We start from the raw sequence: 23,939 nt of genomic DNA on the forward strand, positions 1-23,939 counted from the left end.
GATCTTCTATTGTAGCAAGTGGAATTTGAAACTACTCCATATCTGCATCATTCTGTTCATCTGCTACCTCTTCTTCATCTTCTTCAGCTTCTCCATCAACCTCATGGTCCTCCTCCTCTTGTTCCTCCTCTTGTTCCTCCTCTTCTGCTAAAGGAAATAACTCATTAATCTTCCCCACAATCTCTTCACATACATCTACACTAAATCTCTCTTCACAATCCTCGACGAGCAAGTACAATACCACCAAGGACCTTGGCAAACAGTTTACAATTTGTAATTTTTCAACCTTCATCAACTCCAATTGGTTCAAAAAAGACATGAGTTGTTTAAAACTGTCAACGTCAACTTGGGTTATTTCGGCATTGTTTTCCATAAACTGAAGTACATCTCGCGTCACTACTTCCAAATCTATACCACATGCGGTAAATCTATTCTTTTGCTTGTGATTGTGTTTCTTGTGGTGAGTGTCTTGTTGTTGCTGTTGTTCTTGTTGTTCTTGTTGGAGTGCAAGCTCTTCTTCGGGAGAAAATGTCCAGTTGTACTTGTGTTTGATTTTTTTGAGGTGGTCATATACCTCAAAGTTAGATAGGAAGCCATCTCTTGCTTTTATTATTTGCATGTTTCTTGATGATGTGTGTAAGCACTTCAGATGAGAGATGCTTTGAGTAGATGAGCACAGAAAATTTGTTTTGGTCTGAGATTACACAAATAACGAACATATTTTTAACTTACAATTTCTTAAGGGGATTCTCGAGGTGACATCACATTTGCTTCAATTCTAAACGATATCTAACACTACTTAGCAACACATTATAGCAAAACTCCAAATATAAACCTTAGCGAAACTGAACTGAAGCGGCTTCTTTTTAAACTCGGCCAACAGCACCTGACTCTCCAGCTCTATTACCATGCACTGAACTTGGAGCTGGACCTAGAGCTGGACTACGACTATGTTCAAAGTCATGTGCAGCTGCATGTACCACTGGTTGTCTCTCCTCATTGATAGCCTTTGTCTCTTCCTCAGTTAAATGATTCTCAGAAGCAGGAACAATCTCACCATCTCTATGGCCAACACCCTCCTCAAAATCAACGTGTTGTTTTCTTTCTCTGTCTGTGCGACTAGCACGGCTGAGCAATATTCCACAGCATTGGCGAACAAGACCAAGATCGATGGCAAATATGGACCCCCAGTAGAAAGGGGTGGGCCTAAAAGTGTGTCTCAAACCGTAGTTGGTGACTTCATTAACATAACTATAACCAAGGAACAACGCACCTTCAACACCGTACAAGAGCCAATTGAATAACGAGAATGGGAGCAAGGCTTGATAAGCACGGCAGGTTGCTGTTGAGCTGTTCTCCCAGGAGTTGGTGCTGCAGCTTGAAGGAAAATTGGCAGCGATTGCAGCCCAAGAAGCAAGGTAAAGTGCCCAAACTACCCCTTGTGCACCCAAGATGATAAATGAAGGCGTTGCATTATTTAATGCTAATGGAACAAAAACGCTCACATAACCTAAGTAAAGAACATCAATGGCTGCCACAGTAGTAGTGAATGAAACCCGTGGGATATTATGTCCAACTTTGGCCAAAACACTGCCACTAAGCCCCATAATGACAACTGTGGTAATAAACTCAACAGTACGTAAAAAGATACTGGTGTTCCGTCTTGGTTGTGCCATGATGACAGGTTCTTAGTAACAAACTGTTTGAGATAAAATTAATGTTGTTTATGTATGCTTTCCAAAAAAAGGATCTCTTTAATGAAAATTTGAAACTTGAAACCAGGTTGACTAAGTGGTAAGTTGAGACTCTTTTGACTGTATGAACCAACTATTATGGAAAAGAAAAGTGGTGGTCAAATTAGAAATTTGGTGGTAAATTATTCGTGTGGGATTTTGGTTGTAAAAATTGGTGTATATGACTTTTTTTACATATATCCCTGCATATAAATTTTGGCAGCCAATTGACAAACCTTCAACTACTGGTGGAATAGACCTCTCTTTGTGTTGAACCAGCTGCGAGGAGAGCCCGAAAACTTATCCACACCTAATACATCTCATTATTTGCTACACGAATGCTCCTCTTCCCCCCTCCACTTGTTGTCTTAGGGATACCTAAAAACAGAGACAAATAAAACCTTGAATTACACAGTGCACTCGAGAAGGACTTCCACTTGTTGACCTTAAACATGATATTCAAAGGTTTGGTTTAGGTTAAAGTTAGAGGGAGCAATTGTAACACGTTTTGCAATTTTAGTTATTGGAATAGTTTGATGGTGAAGTATTTTGTGACTCAACTTAATAATACAAGCCACAGAGTTGGTTAAAGAAGGTCTATAATAACAGCTTCTCTTTTGGTAAGAATTGAAAATTATAAAAGGACACACTGAGATCAACTAGGAAATATTTTATAATGCCTACTCTACAGTGTAGGCGATTTTGATATTCTTCAAATTGTAAATCATACAAAAAATGAAATACAACTCTGGTTATACCCGTATACTCAACAGCATCCATCCTTCTTCTCATAATCATGTCAAATAACACTCAATTTCCACCTACAAATGACACCAAAGAGTCCTCAGGAGGAGAAATCATGTACCTCACCCCCATTTTGGGAGTTTCGGAGTTATATAGAAAAAATATAGTTTCAAATGTATTTGAAAACCAGTCTAAATCTGAAATTGAAATTGGCTGTAGGACTAAATACAGACGACGACAGTATAATTGCAACTCCGAAGGGTCTATGTCTTTCTCATCAGTTTAAAGAAATATTTGTATTCAAAAGCACCGCAGACATCATGAAAGTTATCCCTGACTATAAACCAGGTAATGGCATTCAACTCTCCCATCCAGTTAAATGGTCTACATTGATCAAGCATATGAGTGTTCCAAAACTGGACCCCGAAGAAAATAGCGCTCTGAGTCCTCGAGTTCTTGAGAATAAATTGAAACATCTGCCTCAAGTGCGTTATCAAAAACAGGCACCTTCAAAGAAGGGGCTGTCCTCTTTGTTTTCACCAGCTAAGATTCATTAGCTATCGCTTCAGTAAACGTAAAACAATAAAGTGTTAATGATATGCATTGATTCTTGTAGTATATTGCAGCATTGCAGCTATCTAAAGTAGTGCACTTTATTATAATAGCTTTTCTCTAAATACCAGGGCCAATTGGGACAACTAGTGTCGATCAATATCATAGGATATTTGAACCGGGTGCAGTCTGAAGGATATCCCATTAGTAGAAAGATTATGCTGTGAACGCCAGATTGTGTAAAAAGAATTCTTAAATGAGTCAAAGAGATCAATATTTGAATTAAATCTTCTTGATATCCTACATTACTGCATATTATATCTGCTAGATTCAAGTGTCGATTACATACCAAGGTTCGACTTAAGAAGCAATGGTTTGCAACCAGTGTCATATTTTGATTGTCGCGTAAATAGTTGGGAGCACTATTTTCAACGCGTCAGTCCTAAACAAAACATGCACGTTTTATGAACCTGATCAGCGACCATTTACCATGAGCTTGAATTATATCACTAGGGCCAATAAGGAATTGTTCAAGAACATTATACGAGAACTATCTGATCAAACGAGCAAGAAGTTTGACAGTGATACCAAGACCTTCCAACAATTGGATCATTGGAAAGACAACCAATTGCTTGATACAGTTGCAGACCGATATGCAAGCTCCAAAAGAGATACTACATATCTCACCAAAAGTGAGCTTGTCAATTTGATGGACTGGAAACTAAATATTGGTACGTTTCGGCCCACATTGCCAAAACTTATTAAGTCTAATGATGAAGAGACTGTAAAGGAGGTGACCAAATCTGGATTCAAGATGTTGTTGGGATTTTTTAAAGACCTTCCTTCTGATTTCTGGTCTGTAGCTACAGCCGATCAACTTGCTGATTATAAGAAGCATATACGGCAAGCGATGAAGGAATTGTGTAAGCTAAAAGGGGTGGGTCCAGCAACTAGCAGTTTAATTATGTGCTGCCTCTACAAGATCCAGCCAAAGTTTACGCCTCCATTTTTCAGTGACGAAAGTTTTATGTACTATGTAATTGATCCTACCAAACCAGGTGAAAAAATAAAGTATAGCGTAAAGGAATATGTGGAGGAACTATTACCAGTCTATTTCAAATTATTAAGAAACGATCCGGAGAGTACGTTCTGGCAATTGGAACGCGGTGGCTGGGCTGTAAAGTACTTCAGTTTGTACAAGGATGACAAATTGGTTAATATCAAGTCCCCTTATGGCGACAGTGAAGAGTGGGAACTGTTCCAAAAGGGAGAGGAAGAGGACTCGACAGAGCCACCAAAGAAGAAAAAGAGAGCTGCGTGAGTCAGTTCTAACAAAGCAACTCTCATGCCCAGCTACATGATTCCGTCTTTTTAGTCTTTTCTTTTCACTGCAAAAAAAAAGACAAAAATATATAAAATACAATCATATATATTGCCCCATATAATCTGCTTCCAAATTTAGTAGCTTGAAATTGTTATCTTGATCATGTTCAATCAACGAGGTGACATTGTTCTCCACTTGATTGAATATCTTTTCAAGGTTTGAAGTCTTTTTGAACCCAGCACTACTCAATATAACTCCATTAATCGAGGTGAGAATTTTATTGAAATGCAATGCATGATTCTCAAGAAGTTTCTTGGCTTTGGGCAATTTATCAAGGTCCTCCTTCAGACGAACTAGTAGTAGTGGTGAGAGCTCATTCACTTTATCTTGTTTTGGGTCTAATCTGTATTGCTGCAATAATGCATCTCGTTTTGCAATTATTTTATCCAACATCTCTTGTTCGCTCTCTCTGAATTCAAACTCAAAGTTGTCATGTAATTTTAACCTTCTGTCCAAATACTTTTTCAAACTGATCATATAGTCAAGCCATTTGATATTGAAAACAGTGTCAACCCCCGATATTGATTCAAAAAACTCGTGATGGTAGTTTTCTTCAAGGAAATGCAACACTTCATCAAACTGATGGGCTTGCATGAGACTCTTCACGCGTTGCCTATTGCATGCGTGGCTTGAGGTTAAAATGTGAGCGTTTTCCTCTTCACCGCTTCCATTTTCAGTACTTGACCCCAAGTTTGTCAAATCGGTATTGAGGGCATTGAACGTTTTAATATAACCTTGGTGTACTAGATACCCTTTTATCAATTTGTTCAACATTTCCGGATCTTCATTCACGTGTAGCAAGGACCTTTCAGTATCACTTAGGGTGTTGGAATCACTCAGCTTCGAATGACTCAGACGAATCTTTTCGAGCAACGACAAGTAAATCGCTTCTTGATTTTCTCGCTTAAAGTGGTTCACATAACTTCTAATGTTGAACTTAAACTCTTTGAACCCCAAATTTGTGGTAATCTTAGCTGAGCTAAACTCCTTAACGTTGCCTATCCTTTCCAATTCATTCATTTTAAAGCCAAACATCGGATAAATTTCAATAGATGGGTTCCCCGAGCTTGGCGCCCCGAACAAATCATTCGAAGCCCCATGATTCGATACTATATCTTTTTCACAAATCACCTTTGCCAATACACCATTCAATGTGATGAAGACAGTCTTATTTGTAAAGTTGACGCCGAGACCAACCACGTCCGTCTTGTATACTCTACGTGCAGGGGTATCTTCAACCATTCTTGTTTTGAAAGGAATTCCAATATCAATCTTCCCCGAATCAAGATCTTGTTGATGAGTTCTTCCAATAGTACTGAGCCGTCTATTCAAGTTTGGAACTTGCGACCTGCCCAAGGATTCGGCACCCTTTATCGAGTTGTAAAAATTGGAATCGGCAAAATTAACAGCATAACTTCCTTTGAACTCGCCGGGCTTGGTATTGAGAAATAAATTCAAATCGGCACTGGAAAAGCCTTCTGAAGATTCGTTGTGGTTAATATCGTGCTTGATTTTCTCCATGTCTATTGTACATTGTTGTTTGGTAGAGTTGGAAGGTGATTTCATAGCATCATATGTAACAAATCGTTTTGTAAACCCGGCCAACACCTCCAAGGTTGAGTTAGAGCTCACGGCGGGGTCATTCATAGATATCAAGGTTCTAAAATTTGTCGATTGTGCTGCCACCTGCTCAACTTCTAGCTCATAATAAAATATTCCAAATGACGAGTTGACTGGTTGGTCGGTGATCAAATTGTAGAAACGCGCCTTGTTTAAATCCTCCCCATCTTCGGGAATGATGCTTGTATTACTTCCTTTCATGCTGATGGTTGAGTACCCGTTATCATTATTTATACCAAAATCCCATTGTGTCTTCAAAAAAGATAGATACTTTGAATGAATCAACGGACTCCAAGATAAAGGAAGAGGATAACCAAAATATGTTTCCTTGTCTAGTGCAATCAAACTCGGAAGGTGTCCAGATCTTGACTTGGGGTGGGAATTGGCCAACTTCAAAAGTTCTTTCAACGTCAATGGATAGTATGCCTGATACTCATCTGATGTATTCTCGTTATGAAGATTTTTAAAATCAACCTCTCCAACTTTGTTCGAAGCGAATACTGAGGACGTGCTAGTGTTTTCTCTTTCCGTATTATCGGCGTTCTTGGCTCCATCATCCTCGTCTCCACCTTCGAGCAATCTAGATTTGAATATACTAAATAATTCATGCACATATTTGTCGTCATGTGTGCTTAATTCCATGGGGTTATTCCCCAAAACACCGATGATTGCTAGCTTGTATAAAACTTTCTCTTTAATTATAGAGTGGAGAACCGGATTGTCGGAGAACGTGAAATTATCTTCCTCGCTCTCTTGTTCAACCTCCTCAGTGACCTTGAAGTAGTCGGGGGAATCTGTGGTGATCACATTGCTAAGACTCAATCGTTCACTTATACGAGCTAGCTTTTTTCTCAATTGGGAACCCTCATGAGTGCTAAGTAAGTAAGGGGGCACTATGTAGATGCTTGATGGCGGTGACATCACTGGTTTTCTTGCTTGATTAGTTAGTTGACCTTAGAGAAAAGTGCGGCAGCGACTAAAATTCTGTTGATAAAAAAACGTTGTGGCAAGAGTCTGACAGTGCAAAAGAGTTCTGCTAACGCGATTCAGTCATGAGTGAAAAACACATTTCAAGAGCCCAGCAACTCATTCCTGCCATAGATCTCAAGGTCATTTCACAGGGGGCTGAAGCTATTGTATTTCAAACCAAGACTCATCCATACTCATCTCACCCGTACTTGAAAAACCATAGCCAATTCATTATTAAGTACAGGCCGCCCAAGCCCTACAGGCATTCCAAAATTGATGCTCAGATTACCAAAACGCGAACGGCAGGAGAAGCCAAGTTTATGTACAAGTTGAGCAAATTGGGGATTGCGTGTCCTGCGTTGATTTCTTGTGACTTGAACAATGGGATCATTTGGATGGAGAATTTGGGCATTGACTTGCCAAACGGAAATGTAAGCTCAGTGAAGAACTGGCTTTGGTACCTTGAAAATGAAGGACGAGAAGATGATTGCACTAGTGATACAGTAAAGGAGGTTTGCTACAAAGTTGGTCAATTAATAGGCAGGTTACATCTTGCAGATATGATTCACGGGGATTTGACTACATCGAATTTAATTCTAACAGGTTCGCAAGACTTATGGGAGCCTGCATTGATAGATTTTGGGTTATCATCGTTCTCGGGTTTAGCAGAAGACAAAGCGGTCGACTTGTATGTACTAGAAAGGTCAGTGACTAGTACTCATTCAGTATTTGCCAAATTATACAACCTGTGGTTATTAGATGGGTATGAGTCTGCTCATAGTTTGAAAGAGTACAAGAAGTTTGGAAAAGCTAAACACACAGAAACGATCAAGAGGTTGGAGGAGGTTAGACTTCGGGGTAGAAAAAGAAGCATGTTGGGATAGACTAAGAATTTGAGTGTGGTTTCAGCAAAGTGTGATACCTTGGTACTTAGAGATTTAGATAGTATTGAATATAGAATAAAAATAGATGTTTCCAGCGTCATGTAAGGAGGTAACACTGTGCCTGAGTATTGTATAGAACCAGACTAGTGTTTCAGATTCTTACAAAGCATAAGCATCCAAAGGGAGCACTAATACGTTTACCAAAAGAGTCCTGTAGATCGCTTAGATGCATACAGCTAAATACGATTCTATCTCAAATGCCCTCGTCAGTTTTTGGCTTCTTTTCAGAAAGCGTACTATTTGTTTATTTTTTCCAGAATTGGGAGAGGGCGATGAAATTTAACAAACAACCACTAACCATGCTTCACATAATCAAGGGAACAGCCAGACATGCTCCATTACTCAGAACCCAACAATTGAGACTTCTTACTCAATATGCGAAAAACCCACAAATATACATCCACGAAAATCCGCCACATCATTACAATTTTTCGCTATCTAAAAATCCCGATGCTCTAGGCATTGGAAATTCTCTGAGCACCGATCCTAAACCAGAGAACTTCACCGCCAATAAGAACTTTGTTGATATATTCCACAAGACATTTGAGAGCAAGATCTATGATGACTTTACATTTATTATGGAGGCAGGTACAAATGCCAATTCATTTATGCCAGTTTACGATTTCAGAGATGTTCCCAAATACTCGAGACAACCGTATATTGCAAATGTGTTTGGATATTTGCAGGTAGATGGCAATGCCAAGATTGTTCCAGGAAGTTGGCAGAGAAATAATTTATATGAGTTGTGCAATGGTAAAGATGGATTGTGTCATTTCAGTGAATACATGTATGAATCCTTGCAGCAAGAATGTGAGAGTATCAAGAAGTAGCACTATAGTCATTGTATAAATCTAAATATAAAGTAGACGTCTATTTTTCTATAACGTCCTTTATAAATTTAACAACATCTATCAACTCGTCTTCGCTGGCACTATGGGCCACCCCTGGGTATGTATGGAATGACAAATTTTTGTATCCCAATTTATGATAAAGCTCACTAGTGCGTTTCCCAAAATCATAAGCAACAAGTGGATCCACAGTACCATGTCCTTGGAAAATGGGAGTGTCAAAGTTTACATCCTTCACTAATCGTTTTTCCAACTCGTCACTAACGGCGCAGAAGCCAGACAAGGCAACAACACCGCCAATTTTGAAGTTTAGCAACGAAACTGTTGCCAATGAGACAGCGGCACCTTGACTGAACCCACCAATGATAATCTTGTGTGCTGGTATATTGTGCTTTTCAATTTGTTCCTGAATAAGAGCTTTCAAAATGTCACAACCCTTGAAGAATCCATCAATGTCCTGCCTGGCGTTTGGGTTACCAAACTCATATATGTCAAACCAACCAGGCATTACCATACCACCATTGACTGTGATTGGGATTTGTGGTGCATTAGGGAATACATAATTGATTGATTGCGCATCGGAGACCAAATGCGTTTGGTTAATTAGTTGTGGCAACCAAGACCAGCCTTCACCAGTGTCACCAAGCCCATGGAGAAAAATTATTGCCGATTTTGCAGGTGATTTTGTAGCGTTGAACCTGATTGCTGATATGGAGCTCATGTTGGACTGATTGATAATAATCTGATTTAAAACGTGGTACCTGAAGCTTTCTAAATGTGAGCTCAGATCATTTTGTTCCTGGCGCTACCGATATAAATGGTGGCTTCAAAAATGAACAGTTAAAGTATTTCTTGCAATGAACACTATTCTGTTAAGAAGATTACTGCCTGATAAGCTGTTGAGCCTTTAAATCTGAAGTCGACGTAGATATTGGGCTTTCCAAATTTTGCCGTTACATTGCAGACACGTGTGGACATCCTTTTAATAAGAAGTTTGTGTCAAAAGGAAAAGTTTCATATTCAAACTTAAACGTTTGTAAACTCTCAACTGCACTTGCAGGAAAGTTTATCACATGCTAATTCTAATGCTAATGCTAATGCTAATGCTAATGCTAATGTCTAAGGCATCTTTTGGTTATTTTCGTAATTGATTTGCAGTTGAATAAAAACGTTCCTAGTTAGTGATGCACACAAAGATATACAAAGTATTTTATCGTAATTCTCTCGTCTAAGAACTCAACTAAATAAGTTACGAAGGATAGCGATTTAAAATATGAGTTGCGTGTCTTATAAAAGCCAAGGGCTTAGGTCGAATGGACTGTTGTGTCTTTCAATATCCATTATAGAACGCACTTGTGTGTTTTTAGTCTTTGTTTTCAAGAAAAAAAAACAAAGTTATAATATCTAAGCGAAACAGTAGTTTGCTAGCAATGCTTTCGTAGAACCTTTTGGTTTGGTCTTGGTACAAACCCATTTGAGGAGTAAAATAAAATCAAAGAAATGGGAAACACAGATGTTGTGGTAGTAGATTGGGTTATACGGAGTTAAGATAATTAGTAACCTTATTAAAAAGAAAAACAGGATTACGTAACACAAAATACGGCTGACCTTTTCTTTCAAACCATCTTGCATCCAATCACACATACAAAACAACAAAATACAAAGTGTTGACTGACTAAACTAAAAATTAGAAACCCTCCCTCTCTCTCTCTTTCACTTTCCCAAGAAAATTGAATCATAAAAAAATGTATGACTTTTTTTGTCTATTGGAAAAACACGTTACTCAAACACTGCCATTGAATATCTTGTCATGGTCATAACATTAGCAATTGAGAAGAGTAGCCCTTCAAAAGGGAGGCGCATGAGAATCTGAACTGGTCACAATCTCTTCTTCTTTTATTTCTTTGTACCCCCAAGCCTCTCTCTCTTTAATCTTACCAAACCCCAATTTCATTGTTATTTACTACTACCGCCGTGCACCAAATATTCTATTGCATTTACGCAGTTGTTGTTCTTTATATGTATATATTCATAATGCATCGTTAGTAGGAGAGAAAATTTTAGTCATGAAATGATTTACAAAATTAAATCGGTCTTAGTTTCCTGCATTTGTTAGTTAACCAATCGTAAGGCTTTATCACCAAAAATGAATCATTTAGTCTTTGTCATCCCTTTTTTCTTGTGAAAAGCTCTATTTAACTCGCTATGCATAGTTTTCTTTGTTTTATGTATCTATGTATCTATGTATTTATATTAGAAGATTTGAATTCGTATTGTGGTTGATAACTGTTGTGTATTTAACCCACCCACCCCCCCTTGTATCTTTGGTATTTTATATTTATATAGGTTTCCCAGTGCTTTGCCTTTTAGTTGAATTCAACAACAACAATAACAACAACTCAACATCCAAAGGTTCAATTGCTAATTGCCTAAATCAATCGACTTTACGTTACATCTGTATCAGACAAAGTTTTAGTTGCAAACTCATATAATTTCTTCAATTTAAACCTAAAGCGACACATTTATACTGATCTACAATGAACATTACTAAAACAACTACTAGTATTATCTTACGCCTGGTTGAATTTGTTTTTGCTGTTATTGTATTGGGTCTCACCGCTGGTGTCTTAGCAGGCTACAACACCAATATTTCCCGTGTGACATTCAATTTAGTTGTTGCCATATTCAATATTATTTGGTTGGCTTATATTGCTTTTATTGCGCCAAGAGTTTTGAGGGCTCAAACACCAACAGCGGTGGTTCTTGCATGTCAAGGTATATTTTGGGTGTTTTACCTTGCTGGCTGGGCAGCAATTGCTGATGTTTTCCCAGATGATTGCAACTGGTGGTACTACATGCGTGACTCCGAGGATACGTGCCGTGCGTACCAGGCAATTCTTCCCTTTTCTTTATTAAATTGGGTTTGGTTTAGTATCGAATTGGGGTTGTTTATTGGCTACAGTTTAGTTCCTGAAATTAGACACCTTGGATGGAACCATTTATTGCAAAATACCACCTATTACTGGGGAACTATCTTTAATGCAGAAACAACAACTTCAAAGGGTTTAGGTGGCTTGAACTTTACAGGCACTGGCGCTGGCGAGGCTGCTTCGAAAACTACTCCTGCCCATCTTGATGAAGAAGCAGTAGTTGGTGATGGTGTAACCGATGAAAACATAAACAATGCTCATATCGATGAGGAGTCCAAAGTTGTCACCGAGGGTTCAGATCACTCTCCTCAACCAGGATTAGATAATGATCCAAGACTTAATAATGCAACTAACTAATCCAGCTACACACCAAATCTGAGCAAATATTTGATAATACCTTTGGAGCGATTTATAGGGTATATAAGCTTTGGTAGAACACAACTGAGAAATTATTATACACTGTCTAGTCGAGTATAAAGTCTATCTTTGAATCAATTGACAGCCTCTAGCTATGCAACAACTGGGTTTACGTTGGATCGTGTTTGCTTGAGATAGACTTACTCATTTGAACGACAAAGTAAGCAAGTACCTTTTCATTAGTTGTTTTAATAACACAAAGTATGGAAAAGCTGCTTCACCATATCCTCGCTCCAGTCCCTCTGCTACTGCTGCTGCTGCTGCTGCTGCTGCTCTTATATACTGTATATCACAACTAGCCTTGAATCAAACACCCTGTCATCAATTAGGCATATTTCGCTGTTTAAATTATCATGAAATTTGGCTTTATGTATGACTTTCGTACACTCGTAAGACAAGTAGCATGCAACGTCATCTGGAGTTCAGTCTTGGGACACGCCGCCCCACTTCATACATTTCTAGTTTCAGTGCAAGCAACTCTATATACAATGCCGGCAAGGAAGCGGAAATTCACATTAAAAAATGACCAAGCTGTACACTAATACGATTTGTGCAAAAGTCTCTACTTCTCCAATATATCCCCACCAAAACGCTTCTTTGGAGTGAACATAATAGGGTATTTGATATCCAATACAATATTCTGAACCAATGAAAAAAACTGTGAGGAGATCCAATATAGTACCAATGCAGCTGGTGCATGGATTGAGATGGCCATCATGAAAACAATAGACATTCTTGAAAAATTTGCAACCGCATCAGTCAAGTTCGGACGATACTTCAACCTCTGTGTCAATCGCGACAACTCTAAAGTGCGGAAAGTCCATTCAATGTTACATAATGAAATGACTCCCAAAATTAGGGGGAAAACATGCATGGGATCGGCCACTGCCAAGTCCTGGAACCATAAGCAACCTTCCGTGTACAATGAAGGGTCTAATGCCTTGTTGTGTAAGTTATCCCACGATGACCAGCCACTCAAGTCTCTCATTGTCAAAGACATTATAATCCAGAGTGGGATTTGAAATGTAGGTAAGATAAAATTCTTCCATATCTGAACACCATTTTTCTTGAAAAGTTGCTTTTGACGTTTGCGGGTTTCCTTAGTACTTAGAAGCAAAATTTGTTCATAAGACATATTGGCCAACGGGGCTTGTGCCGCTTTAACCGAGTCGTCTGTATCTGGCACTTGTTGTAAATTTTTCGCTTTTTGAACCCGTTTCGCTAGATTCATCTTTAAAATAGGATTAAGTGCACTGATTATCGGTTTCAAAGTACTCTGTTTCTGTATTCTCTTACGTTGAATTATGGCTAATGGCAACGTCCAGACCGATCTGAGGGCAAATGTGGTGACAGGTATTAGGGCCCACCATGGTAAACCACTAGTTTCATGCAAACTCTCAAAGGCTCTGGTAAATGTATTTACGATTGCATTATGATCAATGGAGTACTGTCGAGTTGAATTTATGAATGGTCCAGGGGCTTGTTTTAAACGTAACCCTAATCTATAGCTTCGTAGTATCATTTGGGTTGATGCTAGATTAATATGAGGTGATGTTTTAAACAATTGAAGTGAAAAAAAAAAAAAACAAAGAAAAAAAAATCACCAACCACTGACAAACCACACCGCCATTCAATCTCAATCAACCGGTATCAAATTATCAAAGACACTAAATATGTCAACTAGAACAGAAAGAGCCTGCATGTTATGTGGTATAATACAACCAGCCAAGACTTTTAAAACCGGCGGATGTCCGAACTGTGAAGGATTATTGAATTTTCGAAATAGTGACCAAGACTTCAATCCCATCACCGACTGTACATCTCCTTCCTTTGAAGGATTAGTAGCCTTGGGAGAAGACAATAAGGAGTCTTGGGTAGCGAGGTGGCTAAGGATAGAAAGTTTTGTTCCCGGCTTGTATGCTGTCAAGATTAATGGTAAACTACCTCCTATAGTGATTGAGCATTTGGAATCGCAGGACGTAATATACAGGCCAAGGGATGGAAGTGCAGAAGATTAGAGTGAAAAAAAATAGGTATTATCATTACGAGTGGACAATGCTATATAATTTAAGTAATGTATTTCTATATCAATTTAAACAAAATATTTTAGCTTGTTTATTAAGATGTAGGTTGGAATGAGGTTAATACTTTTTCAATATTGTCAAGAGTTGAAGTCTTGTCCCATTCGTTTCTATCATTCCAGACTATATCCATCAATCTGGCCATGACCATTTCTAATCTGTCAATGGTAAACTGGTCGGTGATTTTGACAACCTGTTTCTTGAGCTTGTCGAACAAATCTTTGTTGAGTACTATTTCCCTGGAGTGGTCAATTGCAAAAGAATCCTCAGCTTCAGATTCAGAATCTTCTTTCTCCACCTCTGCTTCCACTTGTGGTTCTGCCTCATTCTCCTCTTTCTGTTCCTTGACTTCCTCCCTTGGTTGCTCGATTTCTTCTTTCTGTTGCTCATTTGATTCAGCGAGTGACTCTTTCTTGTCCTCATGGAAGTCCACATCCATTGCTGCAGCAGCTATCTCCTCCTTCTGATGAGAAGCGTCCCCATTAGGAAGAGGTGTCAAGACAGACTCCTGCTCTGTCGCAGTGGCAGCACTGCCATTATTTTCAACATTAGCCACCTCTGCGACTTGCTCAACAGCACCATTCTGCATCTTCAATTTCAACACCTCATATTCCTTCAATAATTTCTCTTGTTTTGCTTTATCCCTCTCTCTCATCTCCTTACAAGCTTTTAAAAATTCTGGTGTAGAAAAGTCATCAATACCAAATTGCGCATTAGTAATCATTTCATTCGCCTTTAGGATTCTTTCTCGATCACCAGACGTGATGCAATCTTTTAAAATCAACTTGAGGTCCTTGAGAAACTGTCTAGGTTCACTGTAAAAGCCATTCCATAATCTTTCCTCAATTGTATCAAGATCCATGTTGTAATAATTCTTGCCAGTTGCTAACTCCTTAATCATATTTTCATGACCCGGTTCGTCGGCTCTAGTGTACAAAACTTGATAATTGTTGAGTGGATTTTCCAACACTAAAGGATCGAATAAATGGTAGAGCAAGTTTTCGTCAACAATTGGCTTTTTGAACCGTTTGTACCTTACTTTGAACAAGTCCATCAAACTGGCAAGCTTAATTTTGAGAGTGTTTTTCAATTTTGTATCATTGTACTCTTGTTCTTTTTTCTTCCTCTTGATTAACTCCTGATTTGACAAATTGGATACAGTCTCAACAACTTTGAGTTGTTTCAATTTCCTTCTGGGTCTGTTTTGCAAGTCATTAACAAATTCATATGGCTTCATTAAAATGGTCTTCCACACCGTCAGGAAAAACTCTTTTCTCGCCAGTTTGGTTGCATTCTGCAAGATGACATTGTTTGACGAATTTTCCAAACCAAATAGATACTTGATTCTATCATCCAAATAGTGCAACGGAGTTTCCGAAAATCCAAGCAATAAAATCTTTTCGTTGCTTCTCAACCCACGTAGTAGACTTGATAATGTAGCCTTTGCAGAGTCGGGTAAAATTTGATACCAAACATCAATATTTGGAATCAATATTATGGCAGGCTGATGTCTCCTAGCTTCAATGAATGCCTGAATGATAGCCAGTTCTGTTGTTCGCGTAGAATCTCCAAACATGGTTCCAAGATCAAGTGACTGTACTTGAAATCCTTCCAAGTAGTTGAGAACGGCGGCACTAAGATACTGCTGCCCGTTCCCTTCCTCGCCGCTTACAAGCAAATGGGGCCGGCAAATTCTAGCATTTTCCAAGTTTTTCAACAACTGTTGTTTTCCAAACCCACCATCTTTGTCGTGAATGGTTGGATCAAGGTACTTGGCTTCTTCTAAAGTGGTGAGCTTTTTACGTCCAGTAACACTGATGGAGACAGGTATCAAATCTTTTAATTTTGATTTAATCTGCTCAAAACTGTCAATTAGCAAAGGCTTAAGATTTTCAGGCAAAGGAGCAGACCCGGACGAGGTCGATCTTGCACTGGAAGCAACAATTTTGTCAAGCGCCATCATAAAGTCCTTGGCAATAACTTTAACCTTTTCAGGCTTTACTGCCAATTTGTGATTCGTCTCGTAAATCTGAGGATATTTCCTTTGGATACTATTCAACGCCGCTTCAGTACATAGAGCTCTCAAATCGGCACCCCCATATCCCTTTGTAAGTTCAGCAAGGTTGCTCAAAAACGTTTCATCCAATGGCGGCGTCCATTTTCTTGTATGAATGGTTAAAATTTCCTTTCTCGCGTTGATATCAGGTAATGGGAAATAAAATTCTCGGTCAAATCTACCTGGTCTTCGTAGAGCTGGATCAATTGCATCAGGTCTATTTGTCGCCCCAATAACAATCACTTGTCCTCTATTATCCATACCATCCATCAATGCCAACAAAGTAGAAACTATACTAGCATGGATTTGCTCTTGTTTAGACGATCTCACCGGAGCCAAACCATCAATCTCATCAAAGAAGATAATGGATGGCTGCTGGTTCTTGGCTTCTTCAAATAGTAACCGCAACTGTCTTTCAGCCTCTCCGACCCATTTACTCAAACAATCAGCACCTTTCCTCATGAAGAAAGTAATCTTTCTCTCAGGCGTGGAACAATTTGCTGCCAATGCTCTTGCCATTAATGTCTTACCAGTTCCCGGTGGGCCGTGAAACAATACACCTCTTGGTGGAGTAATACCAAAGTTTTGATACAATTCTGGGTACAATAGAGGTAACGCAACCATTTCTTTCAATTGGTTGATGTAGTTGTCCAATCCTCCAACAACTGAAAAATCAATATTCATATCCACTCCAAGAGGGTCAGTATCACTTAGGCTGTTCTTCGCCTTTTTCTTATCATCAGATCCACCAGTAAGCAATTTACCTTCTGACTTTGAAGGCTTCTTCTCCTTGTGACTAATTGTAGCTTCGCCATTAATGGGAGCAATTTCATCCTCTGAACTGTCTGAGTCACTTACATTTTGACCTATTGCGGTAAGGTTATTAGGATCGCTCATTCCCGGTAAAGGAATACCTCCTGGTGGGATATTTGTTCCAAACAACGATATCACGTCACTGCCACCAAAAGGACCTGCTGTAGGGTACAAGATTTTGCGAAAGTCACTCTTATTAGCGGGTCTTCCTCGCCTGTTTCTAATGCTGGCTGGCGTTGAAGGTCTTTCAAGCATCAAGTCATTGGTGATCGGTGGGGGAATGGTATAATCCACTTTAGCTCTTTGTCTCAATTTATGTTGTGAAGGTTCAGAGTCCCTCATTGGCGACGAATCATATAGCTCAGCTATTTCCCTCTGTATATCATCGACGTCATCTTGTCCATCATCGTGAGTATCGTCTCCAATAAAGCCGGGGTCCAATTCTTGTAGCACTTTTCCTGATCTTGTTGCCCTTCTGGGCTCGGCTGATTCTGACCTACTCTTTTTCTTACGTCCTCTTTTCTTCTTTGGCCTGACTCCATATTCACTTTCTCCGTCATCCCATTCGTTCTCGTCTTCAACAATGAAATTATCGCGTTTTTTTCTTTCAACAAATTCGTCATCAGAAAGGATAAAATCATCCTCCTCCTCGTCACTATCGTCACCATCATCTCTAAATTCTTCATCTTCGCTATCTATGCGGGGCTTATTTGACCTCCCTTTTGCTCTTCCTTTTCTGCCAACTTTTCTCTTTTTTCTTCCTGGACCTCTAATCTCTACATCGGATTCCTCGACGTAATCTTCACTATCGTCATCTTTTTCAGGCGACGTTGGTACTCCAAATGGGTCATCACTATCAAGTTCGTCTTCCTTCTTGGCGTTGTTATCCGCAGGTACCGCATCAGCCTGTTCATCTACTTGAACATCAGTTGCATTTTCGTCATCGTCGTCTTCATTGTATGAAATGTTCTTTGTACTCCTCCTAGGTTGTGCCTCTGCCTCCTCATAGTCGTACTCATTGTCATCGTCCGTTGAATCTATTCTTCTAGAACGTTTAGCCATTGTTCTGTTTTACTAAGGAAGTTAACGCCTTAGACAACTATCCAAATGTTTTCACTGCAACAGAATTTTTCTAAACAATAGTTTTACAATTGAATTGTAGCAATGTAGGGTCGATTTAACTCCTACTTTTGTAATATCGACGTGGAAGTGGTATTTTGTAGATCTAAACAAAATTAAAAACCAATAGATTGTATAGAATAGTCCCAAAGTAACAATGTTTTTCCTCTTTTTTCTTTTGTTGTTTGTATGAGGTGTATGAGATTGTTGGAAGATAAAATTGGTTAGGGCACGTATTCTATCCATAGTTAAGAAGCCAGTTCCAATTCATTTTTACATCAACCAAAAAAAAAGAGTCAAACATAACACCACATTAACGATGGAATTGAAGATACAACAGCGTAGAGACCGCCTCTGTCACAGTCGCTCCATAGCTATTTGTAAGACGTGAATATCTACCAAAGTGCTAAAATGGAGTGCAACTGTGCAACGTCAACAATCTACAAGTCCTACGGCTCTCGATTACATCTCATTGCAAAAGCGATCTGTGGCAATCTGATTTTTTTGCAACCATTTAAAATTTTTTTGATTAAAAAGTTGCACCCAATGGTATGTATAGCCAAGGGCCCTATTCTTCTTGTCTACCCCAAAAGGAGAGATCACCCTCTTTGTTTTTTTTTCTTTGATTGTTTTTGGGCATTTTGCACACACTTCCATTTTATCTTTTTCTCTCTCTCATTAAACATTGCTGTAACGTTACTTTTTTTTGTGCCTCGGCTAAACCCTTTGGCGAACAGTTTCGCTCTACGAATGTCTACACACAGAAGACAAAAGAGGCCACTGTCCATTGAAGTTATACTTCCCCGTCATACAAGTAAATTACATACAAATTCTCCTTTTTCATTCACTATATTGTCTCCTTAAATAAATAGTTCCTCGATTTGAAAATCTTCAAGTGGCTCCAAACAATACTTGACCTCTTTTGTTTTCAAATTGGGTTCCCAGCGCTTATACTCGTCAAATAGCTTTCTGAGTTGTTTAATACTACCCACGTGTTTCACACTAGCAAACTCTTGAATAAATGCTCGGAAATTGAACACCAATACATTGAGATCATTAGTCGATCCCCGAGGCTCCTTTCTAATCTCAACATCTTTCAACTTGTGTAGTTTTGTTGACTCCAATGCGAATCGTAAGCTCTCCAAATACACTTTTTCATCGCCAAAAATATACTTGTTTGTCTTGTTTATGTCCAACTTGTCACTAAAGTTTCTAATTATATTGTGATCCCGAAAAACTCCTAAATTCTTCATTTGACAAGCAATGTCCAATGTAGTTGAAATAAATGGCGCCGTACTTACTTGATACAAATTCCGATAGATGTTGGGATGATCAAAGCACACCCCCAATGACGAATATAACGGAATAAATGAATCAGTAGTTGTAGCTGAGAATGTGAATTTGACATTTTGTGATAGAAGGAATCTCATCGATTCGGTTAATTTGCGTGATAGTGTACAATCTCTTCTCTCATAGTCAAAAATTTCCCGAACAATGTCATTTTCAAGTTGCGTGTATGCTCGATACACAATTTTAGCAAATTTCGACGGTACAGGGCCCATCAAATTTCCCGACATGCTCAAAACGCCAATCCTTTTCCTGCATAAATGATGGTTCTGAGCTAGTAGCTCAGCTAGTATGTTGATAGCAATTGGTGATGATGTGCTATACCCAACAACGTATATGAAATCGCAGTCATTGAGTTCCTTTGTGTAATTCTGTAAAAGTTCAAGTGCGTTTTTGACACAAGTTTCTATTCTGCCTTGTCCATCAATGGCAATGCTCTCTATATCAATTTCTTCTTCAGAATATTCTGGGTTATGCTGTTTGATCCAGGTATGTATTGCTTTTGTCGCCATCTTGGCATATGCTATTGAATTACCTGTATACTCACCAATTAGTGCCCGCACTAATTTGACGGGTAAAAAATTATGAAATGCAATAACAACCACTTTCTTCAACTGTTTGCTGGTGCGTTGTATCAGTTCTACCTTCTTGCGATATAGATGATGTTCAGTATTGTATCCCAAAATGAATTCCTCAGATAGTATTCGTGTTTTCGTCCTCCAGGTGATTTCACGGTAATTGCCAGTAAATTTAGGTAAAACAACAGGTGCAGATTCATCTCCGTTGGTAACATTTGGTCGCCTCAAGGTTTTCTCAAATACTTCATTGGCAGAATTTGGTTTGTGCTTTTTGTGTATTAGGACTGGTAACTTCCCAGTTGGCGTACCGAAAACGCTCATTTCAAAGGTTTGAAACCCATTGGTGCTCTTGTATGCATAGTGGCATTCCTCTCTTAATGATTCAATAATGGCTTTTGCGGCTTTATACGCCTCGCTTGATTCGTCACTGACTTCATCTTCCTGTGCTTGTTCTTTAGCACCAAGAAGCCAGCCAAACCAGCCCGATGTAGCTCTATTCACTTCTTCACTCTCTTCTTTAGCAATAGATAGGTCTCCTTGTAGTAATGGCATGTGCTCCATCGTAGGTGACTCTCCGCCACTAGGGAATATGAATGATGTGTAATATGAATACCACGAAGGTTGTACCTGTGGTGATTCTCTGGAGGTAGAGGAAGAAGCAGTTGCAACTGCATCAGCCGAATTCGAAGGTATGGGTGATTCCATTTGTGATATAACTCCGTTAGCTTGAGTTGTATCATCGTGAGCTATTCCATTACTGCTATCGACGATGTTTTGCAGCCTCGTGAACCAAGACAAGACAGACCTTGAGGTAGAATTCGGTATCTCTGTAGTAGGAGGTATATTTGCTACAATGAGCTTTGATCCCTCGTATGAAGATTGGTTTTTATCTCCTATACTGTTGTTATCTTGTTGAGGAGAGTTGATTTGTTGGTCCATAATAATACATGAATGGCAAAAGTGCTGTGCTATAAAATGTAGGCGGTAGTAATCGTTCTCTTTCTGGTTAGTTTTACCTGAGCTTCCTCAAAATCTATCGCCAATGTATACGTAATGGTTGTGTGTTTAGCCTTTGTATTGCTTGTGATTTTGTTGTTTATCTGTTTGATTGTTGTGTGCACGCGGAAACGGGAAGTTTGACAAAAAATTGTTCTTTTTCCCTGAAGTATCCACTTCTACGTTTAGCCACTACATATCAACGATACATGAGTACAGAGACATGGTCAGACGGTATATTAAAGCGATTACAAGTTAGAGATGAAATAGAAAAGAAAGATTCGCAATATTATTATGCATTTCAACATTTGGTGGAGAAGCTTCAACTTGAACAACAACAGCAGCAACATCAACAACAAAAACAAGGTAACAGTGACGATCAAATCCAATCTCCATTTACCTCTAAATCGCCATCTCCCTCAACTGTATTAAGCATAGACAAAGGCAAAGCTAAGCCAACCTCCAAATCGACTAAATCCAAAACTGCGACAGTAGACAAGACCAATGACAATAATGACGCCACAGCTATAATCATTAAAGAAAATTATCAATTGCGGAGCGAAAATGAAGATTTAATTTCAAACTTGAATTCAATCACTTTGAAAAATGAGAAATTGGAAGCAATGATACGGGAGAAAGATCGTCGGATTGGAAAATTGGAGAAGTTAAGTGATAAATTGCAAAACCTTATTGATCATTTAAATCTTGAAATGAAGGAAAAGAACAAGACGATTGAACTAATTAATGACGAGAATTTAACTAATCAAATACAATTGAATGTGTTGCGTGATAAGCTTGATAAAAAGTGAAAGTGGTACTATCGGTGTTTTGATCTTTTTGGAAAGAGCGTATTTGGGCAGAGCCTAATTATAATCTAATGGACAAGTATATCGTTTATACTATGCTAAAACTGAATATTCCTTACTTAGGTTATCCAATTTCTATACTGTCATAGATATTATAAACATTCAATTTCATAGTTATATATATATATATATATGGAAAGCAAAGACAAAAACACACTTCCCTTCAATCAACAAAGCTCCCTTATTTACTCGTGTCAAGTACATACCTTCCCATGATTTTACCTTCTTCCATTAATTTGAAAACCTCAGGCAATTCACTAAGACCAACAATCTTAATTTGACAGTTGACTTTACCTCTAACAAAGAAATCAATAGCTTCTTGGGTATCTTTCCTATTACCAACATAAGAACCTTTAATTTCAACTGATTTGACAACAGCATCAAAAACTGGTGCAACAACTTTAGAACCAGCTGGCAAACCAACAAGAACAACTTTACCCAAAGGTCTAACATATTCGACTGATTGATTAATAGCCTTTTCAGAAACAGAAACATTGATGACACCATGTGGACCACCATTGGTTGCCTTCTTAACAGCAGCAATAATGTCCTTCTCCTTGGTGAAATCAATATAAGCTTCAGCTCCTAAGCTCTTGACGTATTCTCCTTTATCGGCACCTCCATCAATACCAACAACTCTGTAGCCCATGGCTACGGCATATTGAATGGCCAATGAGCCCAAACCACCACCAGCACCAGAAATACAAACCCATTCACCAGCTCTTAATTGAGCAGTCTTTAATGCCTTGTAAACAGTAACACCAGCACATAAAATTGGGGCAACTTTGGCCAAATCGGCTCCTTTAGGGACCCTGGCAGCTTGAACGGCATCAGCAGTAGCGTATTGTTCAAAGGATCCATCATGAGTGTAACCGGATAAATCAGCTTGTGGACAGTTTGGTTCCGCACCTTGTTCACAAAATTCACAGTTCAAGCAAGAACCATTCAACCATTTAATACCAGCATAATCGCCAATTTCCCATCCTTTAACATTGTCACCCATACCAACAACAACACCGGCACCTTCATGACCACCAACAAGAGGCAATTTAGTGTCCAATGGCCAATCACCTTTCCAGGCATGTAAATCGGTGTGGCAAACACCCGAGTATTTGACATTGATCAACAATTCATTTGACTTTGGTTTAGGCACGGGAATATCTTTGTATTCTAATTTACCTCCGTTTGTTTCGAAAACAACAGCTTTTTGAGTCTTTGGAATTTCAGGCATTATTGAAAAGAAACGATAATTTGTAGTAGTAATATGAGGAGTAGTAGTAGTAGTAATTCTAGTAGTTAGTTTGTTAAATCTAATTGACTTGAACAAATTGAAAGTGAAAAATTTTGAACCGATTGACATTCTTTGGTGATGTATTTATATTGTTGGCATTTCTCTGTCTGTTTTATTGAAATTCAACACCACATGTGGTTTTACATGTTGCGGGTGAACCGTGTACATATACTTTGGCTTAGTCTGCGCATATGGGATAATAATGCATGTAGAAGCTCTTATCTGCAAAGGCATATACTAACAAAGTTCATAAGAATAATAATGTAAAGTCTATTGTTATTTTGTTTTGTGGACTCAAATGTAAAGATGTCGGAGATCGGCTTTTCGGAGTGCTGCATGTGTATGGGTGAGTGATGTATGTGGTGTTGTATGTGGTGTTGTGTGGTGTTGTGTGGTGTTTGTATGTATGGATTGTGGTGGTGCGTAATCGCATGTTAATTTTTTTGATTTAAAGTTGTTGATTTGCTTCTTGTCTGTGGATCCTTTTGTGTACGGACTTTATTATTCCGTTAATTGCATGATGTTGAATGTTTCTGCACCACTTTTGTTCTTCTTCTTATTATTTCATTCTGTTTCAATTGTTTGTCTGTTCATGAAGTAGTCACGTCTTTCTATGGGGGAGTGAGATCCTTGTATCCATTGGTAAAATAG

At 38.7% G+C, this 23,939-nt stretch overlaps 15 protein-coding genes across 15 annotated transcripts; 7 read left to right on the forward strand and 8 right to left on the reverse strand. All coding sequences in view use genetic code 12, as the record gives it.

The window, feature by feature from the left end:
* Positions 1–31: 31 nt before the first annotated feature.
* CANMA_001217 (DNA-directed RNA polymerase III subunit) lies at positions 32–619 on the reverse strand (the record flags this gene model as incomplete). The annotated part of the gene is made up of 1 exon (XM_051813163.1): positions 32–619. One exon carries the CDS (start codon positions 617–619, stop codon positions 32–34), a length of 588 nt encoding a protein of 195 aa, XP_051673181.1.
* Positions 620–866: 247 nt separating this feature from the next.
* On the reverse strand, positions 867–1,676 carry CANMA_001218 (MARVEL domain-containing protein; the record flags this gene model as incomplete). The annotated part of the gene is made up of 1 exon (XM_051813164.1): positions 867–1,676. One exon carries the CDS (start codon positions 1,674–1,676, stop codon positions 867–869), a length of 810 nt encoding a protein of 269 aa, XP_051673182.1.
* A 974-nt stretch (positions 1,677–2,650) lies between these two features.
* On the forward strand, positions 2,651–3,034 carry CANMA_001219 (uncharacterized protein; the record flags this gene model as incomplete). The annotated part of the gene is made up of 1 exon (XM_051813166.1): positions 2,651–3,034. The coding sequence occupies one exon, from the start codon at positions 2,651–2,653 to the stop codon at positions 3,032–3,034; it is 384 nt and encodes a 127-aa protein (XP_051673183.1).
* Positions 3,035–3,519: 485 nt separating this feature from the next.
* Positions 3,520–4,350, forward strand: CANMA_001220 (uncharacterized protein; the record flags this gene model as incomplete). Its single annotated transcript, XM_051813167.1, has 1 exon — positions 3,520–4,350. The coding sequence occupies one exon, from the start codon at positions 3,520–3,522 to the stop codon at positions 4,348–4,350; it is 831 nt and encodes a 276-aa protein (XP_051673184.1).
* Positions 4,351–4,452: 102 nt separating this feature from the next.
* On the reverse strand, positions 4,453–6,954 carry CANMA_001221 (glucose-induced degradation complex subunit; the record flags this gene model as incomplete). The annotated part of the gene is made up of 1 exon (XM_051813168.1): positions 4,453–6,954. One exon carries the CDS (start codon positions 6,952–6,954, stop codon positions 4,453–4,455), a length of 2,502 nt encoding a protein of 833 aa, XP_051673185.1.
* Positions 6,955–7,085: 131 nt separating this feature from the next.
* CANMA_001222 (serine/threonine protein kinase) lies at positions 7,086–7,886 on the forward strand (the record flags this gene model as incomplete). Its single annotated transcript, XM_051813169.1, has 1 exon — positions 7,086–7,886. One exon carries the CDS (start codon positions 7,086–7,088, stop codon positions 7,884–7,886), a length of 801 nt encoding a protein of 266 aa, XP_051673186.1.
* A 359-nt stretch (positions 7,887–8,245) lies between these two features.
* On the forward strand, positions 8,246–8,776 carry CANMA_001223 (uncharacterized protein; the record flags this gene model as incomplete). The annotated part of the gene is made up of 1 exon (XM_051813170.1): positions 8,246–8,776. One exon carries the CDS (start codon positions 8,246–8,248, stop codon positions 8,774–8,776), a length of 531 nt encoding a protein of 176 aa, XP_051673187.1.
* Positions 8,777–8,816: 40 nt separating this feature from the next.
* CANMA_001224 (palmitoyl-(protein) hydrolase) lies at positions 8,817–9,515 on the reverse strand (the record flags this gene model as incomplete). Its single annotated transcript, XM_051813171.1, has 1 exon — positions 8,817–9,515. The coding sequence occupies one exon, from the start codon at positions 9,513–9,515 to the stop codon at positions 8,817–8,819; it is 699 nt and encodes a 232-aa protein (XP_051673188.1).
* A 1,816-nt stretch (positions 9,516–11,331) lies between these two features.
* On the forward strand, positions 11,332–12,081 carry CANMA_001225 (MARVEL domain-containing protein; the record flags this gene model as incomplete). Its single annotated transcript, XM_051813172.1, has 1 exon — positions 11,332–12,081. The coding sequence occupies one exon, from the start codon at positions 11,332–11,334 to the stop codon at positions 12,079–12,081; it is 750 nt and encodes a 249-aa protein (XP_051673189.1).
* A 622-nt stretch (positions 12,082–12,703) lies between these two features.
* On the reverse strand, positions 12,704–13,663 carry CANMA_001226 (membrane insertase; the record flags this gene model as incomplete). Its single annotated transcript, XM_051813173.1, has 1 exon — positions 12,704–13,663. The coding sequence occupies one exon, from the start codon at positions 13,661–13,663 to the stop codon at positions 12,704–12,706; it is 960 nt and encodes a 319-aa protein (XP_051673190.1).
* Positions 13,664–13,814: 151 nt separating this feature from the next.
* CANMA_001227 (transcription elongation factor) lies at positions 13,815–14,159 on the forward strand (the record flags this gene model as incomplete). Its single annotated transcript, XM_051813174.1, has 1 exon — positions 13,815–14,159. The coding sequence occupies one exon, from the start codon at positions 13,815–13,817 to the stop codon at positions 14,157–14,159; it is 345 nt and encodes a 114-aa protein (XP_051673191.1).
* Positions 14,160–14,259: 100 nt separating this feature from the next.
* CANMA_001228 (uncharacterized protein) lies at positions 14,260–18,153 on the reverse strand (the record flags this gene model as incomplete). Its single annotated transcript, XM_051813175.1, has 1 exon — positions 14,260–18,153. One exon carries the CDS (start codon positions 18,151–18,153, stop codon positions 14,260–14,262), a length of 3,894 nt encoding a protein of 1,297 aa, XP_051673192.1.
* Positions 18,154–19,070: 917 nt separating this feature from the next.
* Positions 19,071–21,074, reverse strand: CANMA_001229 (uncharacterized protein; the record flags this gene model as incomplete). The annotated part of the gene is made up of 1 exon (XM_051813177.1): positions 19,071–21,074. One exon carries the CDS (start codon positions 21,072–21,074, stop codon positions 19,071–19,073), a length of 2,004 nt encoding a protein of 667 aa, XP_051673193.1.
* Positions 21,075–21,340: 266 nt separating this feature from the next.
* Positions 21,341–21,940, forward strand: CANMA_001230 (uncharacterized protein; the record flags this gene model as incomplete). Its single annotated transcript, XM_051813178.1, has 1 exon — positions 21,341–21,940. One exon carries the CDS (start codon positions 21,341–21,343, stop codon positions 21,938–21,940), a length of 600 nt encoding a protein of 199 aa, XP_051673194.1.
* A 238-nt stretch (positions 21,941–22,178) lies between these two features.
* ADH1 (Adh1p) lies at positions 22,179–23,357 on the reverse strand (the record flags this gene model as incomplete). The annotated part of the gene is made up of 1 exon (XM_051813179.1): positions 22,179–23,357. The coding sequence occupies one exon, from the start codon at positions 23,355–23,357 to the stop codon at positions 22,179–22,181; it is 1,179 nt and encodes a 392-aa protein (XP_051673195.1).
* Positions 23,358–23,939: the final 582 nt, after the last annotated feature.

This window comes from Candida margitis, assembly GCF_024628925.1.
Source record: "Candida margitis strain CBS 14175 chromosome Unknown scaffold56, whole genome shotgun sequence".
Classification (NCBI taxonomy): Eukaryota; Fungi; Ascomycota; class Pichiomycetes; order Serinales; family Debaryomycetaceae; genus Lodderomyces; species Lodderomyces margitis.